Source organism: Gobio gobio, assembly GCF_949357685.1.
Source record: "Gobio gobio genome assembly, chromosome: 9".
Taxonomy (NCBI): domain Eukaryota; kingdom Metazoa; phylum Chordata; class Actinopteri; order Cypriniformes; family Gobionidae; genus Gobio; species Gobio gobio.
In genome coordinates this window covers 9,470,187-9,483,484 of record NC_137115.1, presented here as the reverse complement: position 1 = coordinate 9,483,484, position 13,298 = coordinate 9,470,187, and the positions used below count along the sequence as shown (strand labels likewise).

Genomic DNA, 13,298 nt, shown 5'->3' with positions numbered 1-13,298 from the left:
TATATTATGTAAACACAAACTTTTATTTTTGATGTGATTAATCACGATTAATCTTTTGACAGCCCTAGTATATATATATATAATTTTATATAATTTCTACAAAATAACAAAAAGTAAAGGAGTAAATAAAAGTAAAAAATACTTAAAATCATACTTATTTTCATTGGAATAATACATATATAAAAATTATTCATCTTGAATATAATATCTGTTTTCCATAAAACATATCCACCCAAAAATCTGTTTACACACAATTGTTTTTCTGTTGGACAAAAATCACATGAATAATCAATATATTCAACTCTTTCAGCTGGATACCTTTAGATTAGGTTTAGAATTTAGTTTACAGAACTGCAGATAATGTAATGTGAGATTATTCCAGTCCAGAAGTGAAATGCTACAGTATATCTAATGATATTTTGAGTCAAAAGACAAAACTCTCTAGCATTGGTTTTGTATTTTGGCTTTGTAATTTAGTCAAAACAGAATATGGTTTGATATTCTCGAAAGTGAAAGATGCAATTAGATGTTTGAACCTTTCATAAAACACTATTGCTATAAAAATGACTTCTGACTCAAAACCTTAGTTTCTGGGACATAGCCCGTGTGACAACTGGCCCCATTCTTCTCTAAAATACTTAAATATGTACAGTATCATGAACTGTATGATTGGAGAGTTGCCAACATGTCGACCGCTGTCTTTCCAACATGTCGGCTGCTGCATTCACAATAACATGCTGTTAAATTAAAACCTTACAGAGAGGAAGGGCCCTCAACAGGATCCAAGAGAGGAAAGGTTAAAGTCTGTGCTAACAAGGGCAGATCTTTTATTAGACAGCACACATTGTACCTGAAGAGCCGAGGGAAATTGCGTCTACAACCAAAAAGACACCAGCTTGGGTACCAGCTCCACTTAAAGCCAACCTGCTGAAGTGCAAGAAAACATGCCACACACCTCAGCAAATTCAAGAGGGTGAAAACAAGTGCACACAAGGACGTGAAGGAAGTAAAAAACTGACTTCCCTCACATTGATTCCATGTAAGTATGCTCTGTGTATTGTTCTCGTCTTGAAATGCAATGCAAAATGCACAATTGAAATTATTATTTAAATGCAAGTGTTTTCAGTTTGCTAAACTATCATGACAATACCACAATGCAAAATGCAATGGTTTTCGTTCTTAAATATAAAGGTTTTGCAGTGAAGCCTTTAAGTACTTAAAACAAACTAAATAATTATTTTCCACTATAAAGAACCTTTTATGGACTGGAGGTTAAAGGTTCTTTATGGAACCAACAATGCCAATAATAACCTTTATTTTTAAGACTTTGGTTGAATATAACCCAGATATTAGCTTTTGAATTAAACGTCTCCTGGTTGTCTTTTATAGAATTGAATAAAACAAGAGACTCATCCTTATTGTCAAAAGAATCCTCCCAAATAAAGATCAACCCTGCATGACCTGCTGGCTCTGCCCTCAACTGTAGGATCTCAACTGGTTGATGACACTACAAGTTCCTCCCTCACCTCAAGTGGAAAATCAGCATGAATGACCAAACGAAGGCAAGACCCCAGAGAACACAACCACTGTAGACACAATACTGACCCACACCAAAGGACAAACCACCAACACATCATCCAGAATCTGCCACTGTGTTGTCCACAATGGGAGAAGCATCTTTAACCCTTAATCGCCCCTCAAGTAGGGTTTACGTTTGAGTCCCTTGGGGTCAGATGGACCCCAAACTTTTACAGAGCGATTGCATAAGGAAATATAATTTTTTTACATGGAAAACTATATATCATTTTTTTATTTACTTCTCAACTATACATTTATGCTGTGTTTTTGTGGGTATTTGGTAGTTTTTTACCTATTTACTGCACAAATACTTAACTATGTCATAAATTGGCTCATTAAAAATAATTTTTTTATGAAAAAATCACTTGAATGATGATCTTAAAAAAATATAAATAGTTTTTGGACATTGCTCTATGTGTTAGGGATAGAATACCGCCATCTGTAGGTTTGTGGAAAAACTTTAGGAATTATAGTTAAAGAGAAAGAGAGTGCAATGACCACATTATCCAATAGAGGTCCATAGGGAAGTTATGCAAAAGTTAAGCTGCCTTTCATCTTTCTTTTATTTGCCCTTTTCCCTCTCTTTCTCATGATTGTTCCATGTTGCATTTGTGCTCTAGTATTTGTCCTTCATTTATGTATGGAATTTTTTCAGATTTATGCCAGTTTTGTTGATTTTATTTGCCAGTTTCTATAAAAATGCTCTCTGTTGCAGTCACACACATGTGTGTGTTTGTGTGTGTGTGTGTGTGCGTGTGTGTATGAGACAGAAAATTCGTTCCACTTTGTGTTTATGCTCTAGGACCAGATCTTGATATAAATGTAGACCTTTTCAGATTTATACTGGATTTAGTTGATTTTTTTTTTACAAACAAAGTGAAAAAAAAGCATTTTTTACATTTTCCCATTCATTGCCAAAATCCAAAAAAAATTTCCAGACACCTGTGTTTGTGTTTGTGTGTGTGTGCGTGTGAGTGAACATGCTTGTTCCATATTGCATTTGTGCTCTAGTATTAGTACTTCATTTATGTATGAAAATCTTTCAGATTTATGCCAGTTTTGTTGATTTTATTTGCCAGTTTCTATAAAAATGCTCTCTGTTGCAGTCACACACATGTGTGTGCGTGTGTGTGTGTGTGTGTGTGTGTGTGTGTGTGTGTGTGTGTGTGTGTGTGTGTGTGTGTGTGTGTGTGTGTGTGTGTGTGTGTGTGTGTGTGTGTGTGTGTGTGTGTGTGTGTGTGTGTGTGTGTGTGTGTGTGTGTGCGTGTGTGTGTATGTGTGTGTGTGCGTGTGTGTATGAGACAGAAAGTTCGTTCTACTTTGTGTTTATGCTCTAGGACCAGACCTTGATATAAATGTGGAAATTTTCAGATTTATACTGGATTTATTAAAAAAAAATTGACAAAAAAGGTTTTTTTTTTATTTTTTACACTTTCCCATTCATTTTCAATGTGGGGTCAATCTGACCCCGAGGGACTTAAACGGTAATTTTTTTTTTTCACACCTTTGGAACAACCAAATCAAGCCCAGATTTTTTGTGCATGTTTAGATAGATTATTTAGGAAAAGTCACCGAGTCTCATGGCCCTGAGATGAAGGGAACACTTTTAAAAAATGGAGGAAAAGTCCAGTGGGGTCAGCTGGACCCCAAGGGACAAGGGTTAAAGTGTACATAACACACACAGTTTCTGCCATCTCATGTTAATCTTGAGTAGAGGAGGATTGCATCATTAATATGTCCGAAGAGTCTTTAGTTTTATCATATTTATAAAAGACAGATACGCTTTACCGATTCTTTCCGATAATAGCCGAACTCGTGAAGGCGTGCAGTGGGCGGAGCTAAAGAATCTCAAGCACACACACACTCCCTGGATCACTTTTGATTCACTATACGTTCGTGTTGTTGACATTATATGCACTTGCGCACCGATTCCACGGCCACACGGAATCTGTGGGATTTTTTTTGTGATTTCTGCACTGAATTTGGTTTTAAATGGTGTTAAAAAATGTAATATAAAATATTAACTTTAGTTAAGGTTTACAATCCAAATAGAACAACTTGTTTTTCAAACAAAGCTTGATCTCTCTTATTGTAGAGGCTACATCCACTAAAAGACAGAGAAAATATTGCTTTATCAATTGTATTGTTGACAAATCATTAAATAAACAATTTCATTTCATTCAACAATAGAGCAAAATAAATAAATACCTACCGAAGTAAATAAATTACCTATTTTTAATAGCTATAAATAAGTAATTTTTGTAGACAACTCCTCCGTGGACAATTTTATTTTAGACATTTAAAAAAAATTCACATCAATAAGCACAGCCTACTACCCCTCACAATCAAGCACGAGGTTGTGTGTGCTTCTCTAATGACGGACACTACAATCTGCAGAGTTTTCTGCGCGTGCAGATTCCATGTGGGCCTGCCGATTGCCAACAAAACACAGACATTTGATGCAGTTTCACTCACCGCCTGCGGTTTCGACTCATGACAGGGAACAAACCAAGCGGCAACCTCCCGCAGTTTCTCTTGAAGCCAATACGGGAGTGACTTAAACTGCAGTTCATCGACTGGCCACTAGGGACTGGCTCCAGAAGGGAGCAGAATCTCATTGAGCTCCATGTTAAAATGTCCAACTTCACAGCAGAAAATAAAACATGTTTACAGTCTGGTACAAATTGTGCTTTTGGTCTATACGGCTAGTTTTGCCCTTCATGACAACTGTGAGGGGGTGAATTATTTTATAACTCATTCGTTTACATTATATAAAGCATTAAAGTTCTGCATAATTAAGGGCGTGGCCACTTCGAGTGACAGGTGGATAGCCATTTATCTGCTGTCTGTTAGTCATTGCGTCACTTAAGCTCCGCCCACGTCCCGCCTTTTTGCCCATTTTCTATTATCCGGGAGTGACGCGCTGCCAAGACGGAAACGGCCATCTCGTCCATACTTCGCGCTTCAAAACGGCTCATCAGAATCCTATGGGTGACGTCACGGACACTTCGTCCATATTTTTTTTTTTTTTACAGTCTATGGAACAAACACACTTGCAGAACTCTGTTGCTGCTCCGGAAAAACAAACTGCATCCACTGTTTCCTTAACGCTGGGTTATTTGGGAAGCTGAACAAGGCTCTTTCCCTCACAACCCAAAATACACTTCTTTAGTGACATTGTTGATTTTGTGGTTTTAACACAAAATGACAGCGCTGCCGACGGCTACTGTAACCCGAACAAAGCTTGTTGTTGGCGCTCTTGCTCTGGTTGATATGCGCATCCGCTCATCTGGGAGAAGTGCTCATGCTAGAAATTCCGCCCTTTATGCCGTCATACAGGGCCATACTCGGAAAAAACTTTCTGAAACTTGTTTGAATCCTGAAGGAGTGCATTTGGCACAGAAATACTGTGTCATGCATCCAACAAATTTTTTTTTATATTTTGGCCGTGTTTAGCATGAGAATCTAACTCTTTAAGAGTGTAAATAAGTCAGAATGCATGAAATAGCATTACATCCTCAGCTTAATATGAATCAATGGACCATTAATTTTGAGAACCACCAAATGACTGAGCCAATCTCAATACTCAACTATGCTTCCCCACAGTCCTTCAATTCTTAAAAAAGGCCAAGAAAAACACACATCCGAGCATGTGCCAAGTTCAAGACAAAACAGAATTCAACTGTGAAATCAGAAAATAAACATAAGTACATCCCTAAGGGCTCTGGCATATATACAGCAAACAGGCCTCGACCCATGTGTGTAAATGTGCATCTTAATGTTTGTTGTCTAGCCTGAACATGAACATCCATTACAAACAATGACTTCCTTCTGTGATTGTTCAGACAATATATATTTTGATTTAGAAGTCAGACCTACTTACTGCAGAATAAACACTGTTTTACATGAGACCTTTCACAGTAATTCCTGCATCTAACTAGCACAATGTAAATGATAACATGCTACTCATACAGTGTTTCAGAAGACATTTTATAAAAGAGTCACACAAAAAAAACATTATTTATCAGAATGGTCAATGCCTCGTGACAATTTAGGGGAGAGATCATCCCATTAAAGGACAAAAAAAATGTTATCCTACCAATTAAAAAACATCTGCAAACTTTTAACCTCAATCATCACTCTTTTGCTAGGATACAAGGCAGGGGCAAAAGAGTATTATATTTCAATGAACACTCCTTGGGCAAGAATGAATAAACACTGAAGTTTAGCTGCTGCTACATCCATCTCAAGCATGCCAAACTCACTCTTGATAAAAACCATCAAACCTTGCTGAGAGGAACAACATGTGAATATTCAAAATAAGACAGATTAAATGTTTATTCCACCCCCCCCCCCAAAAAAACTTTTCCTTTTGAGACCCAGTCATTAGATAAGAAATGCAAGAGTGTTCCTGAAAACAGATGACACACCCAACAGACAATCATACAGAGAGACCCTGATACAGGTAGATATTGATAAAGTGTAGGTCTCATCCTCTGAGAGCTATTATTTGCGGCTGTGTCATCCGGTGTGTCTGAACTGAGTACAGATATATGGCCACTGTACAATGGTTTTATTTGGATAAACAAATGTGAACCTTTATGTATACATGTGTCTAAATGCTGCTAGATCCACACTACACAATCATTTCCAGCTGCCTTGCATACTCGATGACTTGTTGGGCCAGTTCTGTGGAGGGGATGTTCACTTCCTCTGTCTTTTGGTGCTGGGTACTGAATGAGTAGTATCCATCAGGACTCTGTGTCCAACCTCTCTGCAGAGCACAAAAAGCCAAACCATGAACATAATATCTATTCATGAGATTAAACAGTGTGTGCGCGATTACTGATTAATCATAAGATTTTGGTTATTTGATCTAAATCCCAAGTACTGGAGAAAAAAAACGTTCAATTATAAAACTTAAAGAAATGCCATAATATATGTAATAGTGGAGTCATAATCTGGCAGAGTAAAGAATATAAACACAAAAAATAGCAGCTGGAAAAAATAGGTTTATCCTTCACACAAAATGAGGGTTTGTGGTTTTAATGTTAAATATTATATTACAAATAAATGATAACTTATTAATTCTCACAGTATTAAGGTAAATAATATGGGCATGTTTTATAATAATTTTTATATTTTATACAATTTCAAGAGGAAAAAAAAAACACATTAAACGTAGGGTTCACACTTGTAGTTTGGTTTGCTTGGTTTGTTTGGTCCGGACCAAAAAAATAAATGTACCCCCAGTTTCACAGACAAGGCTTAAACCTAGTCCCAGACTAAAATGTTTGAGCTGTTTTAACTGAAAGCAACTTGCACTGACAGATCTTCAAATAAGCCAGTGCCATCGTTTTGTCTTGAGATGCACACTAGTAGGGCTCGACATTAAACCTGTTCATGTGCTTGTCCTCAGGACAAGTAAATCTGTCATTCCCTTGTCCGTGTAAAAAATGTGCTTGCCCGGAAATTTGTATTTTATTACTTTTTTTGTGTGTGTGTGTGTGTGTGTGTGTGTGTGTGTGTGTGTGTGTGTGATTTATTCTAAAGCAATATTCTCACCAGTGTTCAATCAGCTTTGACATATTTAAATCTGCATATGTGTGATATTTTTGACCTTTTATAAAGGGCTTTTTTTCTCCATAATCATAAAAAATATAGTCTTTGGTTCAGCTTTAAATTTATATTAATTTATTTGATCAATAAATTGCGTTGGAAAGAATGTTTAAACATGAAACTAATCTGCCAATAGGTGGCGGCAGGTGACCGTCTTAATGAGCGAGTCATTGAGTAGATTCGTTCAAACGGCTGATTCATTCAAGAAATAGGCGGTCGTTTATGAATAGGTCAGTGAATCTTTGATTCAACCGATTCGTTTGAAACGCTGAATCATTCAGTTGCTGTGAAATGAGTTATGGTTCTGCTGTGATCTTTGTTTGGAACTATTTTCGCTGCTGAAACCGAACAAAAACAGTCAATATTGCATCTAAAATGTAAGTGACTTGATGTTAATTAATTGTTTATGGAACAGTCATATGAAATCAGTGTCACATTTTCAGTCGTGATGGTATTCAGGAAAACAACACTCTTGCCCGTGTGGTGTTGCTTAACTGTATCATATGTTAAAAATATAAAAACCGCAGTATATTAACTGAGTTTCTCTGTTTGAGCGGCGCTGATTTGTTGTGATTTCTCCTCGAGAGGCTGCGTGAGCGTCAACAGCGCAAGCTTGTTACCATCAGTTCATTACATTATATATTATTATCCACTATCAATCGCCACTTACACTAAATTAATGCAGAATCATTCTTACATTTTGGGTGATTCCCTAGATATTTTTTTGTTTTTGAAGATTTAAGCACTTGTCCGTCGGGCAAGTAAAATTCGACTTGTCCCGGACAAGCGCTAATGTCGAGGCCTGCACTAGTAATGTTTTTTTCTAAAGCACATTAATTAAAGCTACTTAAATGTCCTAATTGAACAATTGGCCTAATCCTGGCTTAGTCTAACACAGTGTCCTAACTACACACGGCGCACGATAAAAGGTGTCTTTTCCATGTTTTTGTCCTAACCAGCCACGATGGCGACACGCAATGATTCTATTTTAGAAACGGTTTCTATTTCTGCGGCTGGAACAACAACACAAAACATAATCTCTAGTAATGTTTATGTGCTTCATTTAATGTTAAAAGCGTGTAATGTGACTTTGAATATCATTTAGTGCTCTCAGCTCTGTAACGGAGTCGTACTAAAAGCAACAATGGATAATTCACCTCAGATCTTGAAATATTAAACAAATGGAAACAAGAATGTTCAAACAAGTATATTCTGTGACAAAGATCGTTTTAGTGACTGATTGTTTATCCATTTCCTTACGAGTGCCGTCAAGATTAATCTCCAGTGCCGTACACTTGCCGCGAGAGCCCGCCCACATGCCGTTCTGATTGGCTGTGGTTTTTGTGCATCTTGTAGTCGAGTCTCATCTGGTGTGGACAGACAAGTTGCTTGTCGCTGGAATCTTATAGCGTCGCGTGTAGTTAGGACACGGTGTAAGCCCTGTCTGTGAAACTAGGCCTAAATAAATAAAGTTCTGAGTAAAAATGTCCCCCTCAAAACAGCCCTGCTCGTGAGGTAGTACTTTTTCAAAGTTCAGGAACTTTGCGGGGTGGGACTTGTGCGCTGAACATGCTGATTTTATTTCAACCTAAAAGTCTGTGCGATGTGTGCAGTAAGAGTTGTTTACTATTCGAATCAACAATGGAGTTTAAAAAATACGAGGGATTATTCGCAACTAGGTTCAGGCTTTATTAAGCTTAAATGTGAAGGACGAAATCCAGTGGGAACTGGAAAGTCAAGCGCAGTCCTACGTCACCAGACTAATCTTCACGGTACTTTAGACCACGATGGAAACGCAGACAGCAGCAGGCCTGAGGGAAAAAAAAAGAGTTCCTGGGACAAATTGTTCCGGGTCATTTCGGTGGAAACGGGGCTATATTTAATGACGGAAATCCAAAACAATGCTGTGTGCTGGGATAAATGAGCTTGTTGTATGTGCGTAGCCTGCATATGATGGTATTTTGACCAGTTAAACGCTTATAAAATGTGTAAAGGAGTCAAAACAGCGGCAGGAATCCCTCCGTCACACACTATGTGATCCGCTAATGCGTGTACTGAACTGTGATGGGCAACATTGCGACTATGACGGGGGAAAAAACAGGTGTGCTTGAGCATTCGGTCCTTGGTCTGTGTTCTGTTCATATTTTATTCAAACCGGACCACAGTTCATTTACATTTATGCATTTTGGCAGACGCTTTTATCCAAAGCGACTTACATTGCATTCAAGGTACACATTTTTACATTTTGTCAGTTCTTGCTTTCCCTGGGAATTGAACCCATGACCTTGGCGTTGCTAGCGCCATGCTCTACTGTTTGAGCTACAGGAAAGCTAATTAATTTGAAAGCGTTCAAATTGATTCAAATGAACCGCACTAACAGAACAATAGCACCAGGGTTTGTTTTAAATCGAACCAAACATGCCAAGTGTGAACACACCCTAACTGCAAGTGACAAACAAAAAAAATATTTGTATGACTGACAATTAATCCTCAGCACAAAATTTGTGATCAATATTTGACCAACACAGGGAACACTTACTTTCTTCGCATATTCTGTCATCTTTTTTGGAGAGGAAAAGAAAAGCACCCGCGTGGCCTCATTGAACTGAATCTGTTCATATGCCTTCTCTATACAACCTGCGATCTCATCTCTACAAACAAAACACGACATATTTAAATGACCAAACAGTCCAAAACATGGTTCATCACCTACATTTGGCTATTAGCACTACAAATAAACCTACCGAATGGTATCAAGAAGAATGTCAATGAAGAAAGTGTAGCTCTCGGCAGGGATGTTTCCTTTGGCAAGGAACACCTTGTTGTAACTGCCCTCCATCAGATACTGAAATGAAGCAGCAAAAAGGTAAGAAAACAAACTAAACAGACAGACAGACATTGTCCAATTCACTCAATACAAGTGACGAGTAAAGTGTCCCACACCTGCTCTAATGAAACTGGGTGTCTGATGTAGACATTGGTCTGGATGTCTTTCGCACTCAGTCTTTCCAGCTCCGTGTGGAACTCAGACACTCTGTTCTGAGAGAGCAGGAAGAGCAAGTTGAGACCCAGTAACTGGTGCCTGTAGGCCGACTCGGGCAAATCCTCCCTGTGACATTTAAGAAGAGAGGAAAGTGTAACAGGAGCAAATAAAAAGCCAGCTGAGCAAAACGTGCTGAAACTGTTAAGAATCCCAAACTATTTTTGAAAGAAATACAGAATGCAGTACATATAGGAAATAGCGGAACACATTCAGAGTTATATTAAATAACATTCTGGTTCTTCCCAGCTTTGTAATGGCATTGAATAGTGTCCCGAGTTTTTGAAGCTCCAAAAAGTGCATCCATCCATCATAAAAGTAATCCATACGAATCCAGTTGGTTAATAAATGCCTTCTGAAGCGACGCTTATTGTAAGAAAAATATCCGTATTTAAAACATTACAAACTATAAATCATCCTCACCTATGCTTAGGCTACTCATACGTCAGGTCAGAGCGAGGTCACCCTTCCGCCGGAACTCATTCGGCCATTGCCGAAAGCCAGTGATTATACTTTATAAGGTTTTAAATATGGATATTTTTCTAACAAAAATCTATCACTTCAGAAGGCATTTATTGAAAGGAGAAAATCATATTATATACACCAAAGATGGCTTGAGCATGAGTAAATGATGGGATAATTTTCATTCTTGGGTAAACTAGTCCATTAAATATATAATACGTGATAGTGAGCAAATAGAAGAGCAGAAAAAAAGGCCATTACTTGTAATCAAAGTAATAACACTTAAGCTGAGCCATGTAGCGTTCATAGGAGGGGATGTCTTTCTTCAGGATGCTCCATAGCGCTCCAATCTCCAAAACATCTCCTATGAGAAAAAGAATAAATATGAATTCTATACTAATATAAAATTATTAAAGCAATTCAAATATATATATATATTATTTCAGCTGTAAAAAACCCTTCATAAATACTCACTGGCGAGGATAAGTTGCTGTTTAGTTAGTTTGGTCCCAGTAGTTGGTAGAAAGTTCAATTCCAACAGGGATATCTACCAAAATAATAATCCACCACAACACAACGAGAGGAATTAAATGAAACATGACTGATTTATAAAATTTGAGATTATATTAATATAGAATGAATGACAATAGATAAAGTTAGAATGACGAAAGCTATCAACATTAGCTATCTTCATTAATCAACATGTTAAATAAGAAGGTTTGCAAGACAAGTTTGTAATTTGTAAAAGAAGAAGAAAACACTACATATATAACTTATAACGAATTAGGCCTATCAGTTCACACACGCTGTCATTTTGTTTCACTACTGTGTGAATTCGCTGTCTGCTAGCTAACTTGCTACGTTACTTTGGCGACGAACACACCCAAAGCCACACAAGAACTCGCCAAAATATCAACTGTACTTTATGACATACATAAACTAAAACACATGCATACCGAGTTCGTCGGTAAATAAGAATCAAGCGGACTGGGTAGTTTTAACGTTAGATAGCAGCACTAGCGCTAACTGCTCATCACACCACAACCACAGCTCACTTCTGCAGTTTAGGAGTAAAGTTACAGTCACAGATCATCGAGCGTACCTTTAGCTTGCTCAGGATCTCACCGCATTTATTAAGATTTGGATTCTTTTTATTCCACTCAGCTTTCAACGTTTCATACAAGCCCGCAGTCTCTTTCAACACCGACGCCATGGTGATTCTGCAAAAACGTACGACACCGGTCTGTCAGAATACGGCAGTACGCTGTCGTAAAGAATGTTGGTGCTACCATGGAAACCAGGAAACGCGGATAAATGGCATTTTAGGGGGTGTGATTTTGGGTGATACCACTGCAGTTTGTCTGAGGAATATATAGTTTCCCCTTTTGAAATATGATGATTAAGTAATAGTACAACTGGCTGTATCACATTTTTTAAAAACATGACAGAACGACTTGACCTTGCGTCATAGTAAAGTCTCGTATGTATTTATTTTAGTGCTGTCAAACGATTAATCGCATTCAAAATAAAAGTTCGTGTTTACATAATATATGTGTGTGTACTGTGTACATACACGTATATATATATATATATATATATATATATATATATATATATATATATATATATATATATATATATATATATATATATATATATATATATATATATATATATATATATATATAATGTGTGTGTATATATACTGTATATATTCTCATATAATTTAAATTATATATATAAATAAATATAAAAAAGATATATTGAATATATACATGTATGTGTGCGTATTTATATATACTAATTATACACAGTACACACACCTATATTATGTAAACACAAACTTTAATTTTGGATGTGATTTCGTTTGACTGCACTAATTTATTTATTAATTTATATTCTATTTATGTGAACAGAACTGATTGTAACTGTACTTTGTAAAGAAAAGGTTACACTTTACTTTAAGGAGTCCTTGTTACATTGTAATTAACTATACACTTAAGTACTGAGTGATATTAATTAACAGCATCTACTTACTATGGGTTTAAAGTTAGGATTAGGGCTTGTAATTATGCATAATTCAGCCTACTGTTATTGTTATTATCTACATGTAAAATATGTATCAAGGGCACTGTAAAATAAAGTGAAACCTAGTAGTGATATTATATTATTAGAACATAGCTGATAAAATATCAGTATAATTTAAAGTTTTATCATTTAAAACGAGTTCATGTGTAGGCCCATGTTATAATTGTATGTGAAATATATATTGCAAGTGCGCAATTTATAATGTGCATTGACAGAATCGCTCGTTGGAGGTAGAACAGCAAACCCACAACGAGCATGGCCATTCAGAGAAAATAGATGTTTAATTCTGAAGTTTTAATCGTGATCACGCGCCCGTTTAAAGTTGGTGGGGGTCATAAAATGATGCATCGGCGCCCTCTGCTGGACACTGTAGGCAGTGCCGTTAGTGCAGTACTTCATTACTAGAACCTGAAATAATGATAGGTTGGTCTCAACTGAATATTTGTAATAACATATCGATACAATGGCTTGTGATTGATCGCGTTATTGCCCCGATCGGTTATGACACGGC

At 37.0% G+C, this 13,298-nt stretch overlaps 1 protein-coding gene across 1 annotated transcript; it reads right to left on the bottom strand.

Moving 5' to 3' along the window:
* Nucleotides 1-5,549: 5,549 nt before the first annotated feature.
* On the bottom strand, nt 5,550-12,185 carry psmd8 (proteasome 26S subunit, non-ATPase 8). The gene is made up of 7 exons (XM_079825786.1): nt 11,802-12,185; nt 11,174-11,246; nt 10,961-11,063; nt 10,141-10,306; nt 9,942-10,042; nt 9,737-9,848; nt 5,550-6,352 (listed from the first exon to the last, which is right to left on the bottom strand). Exons 1-7 carry the CDS (start codon nt 11,910-11,912, stop codon nt 6,215-6,217), a joined length of 804 nt encoding a protein of 267 aa, XP_079681912.1. The 5' UTR covers nt 11,913-12,185; the 3' UTR covers nt 5,550-6,214.
* Nucleotides 12,186-13,298: the final 1,113 nt, after the last annotated feature.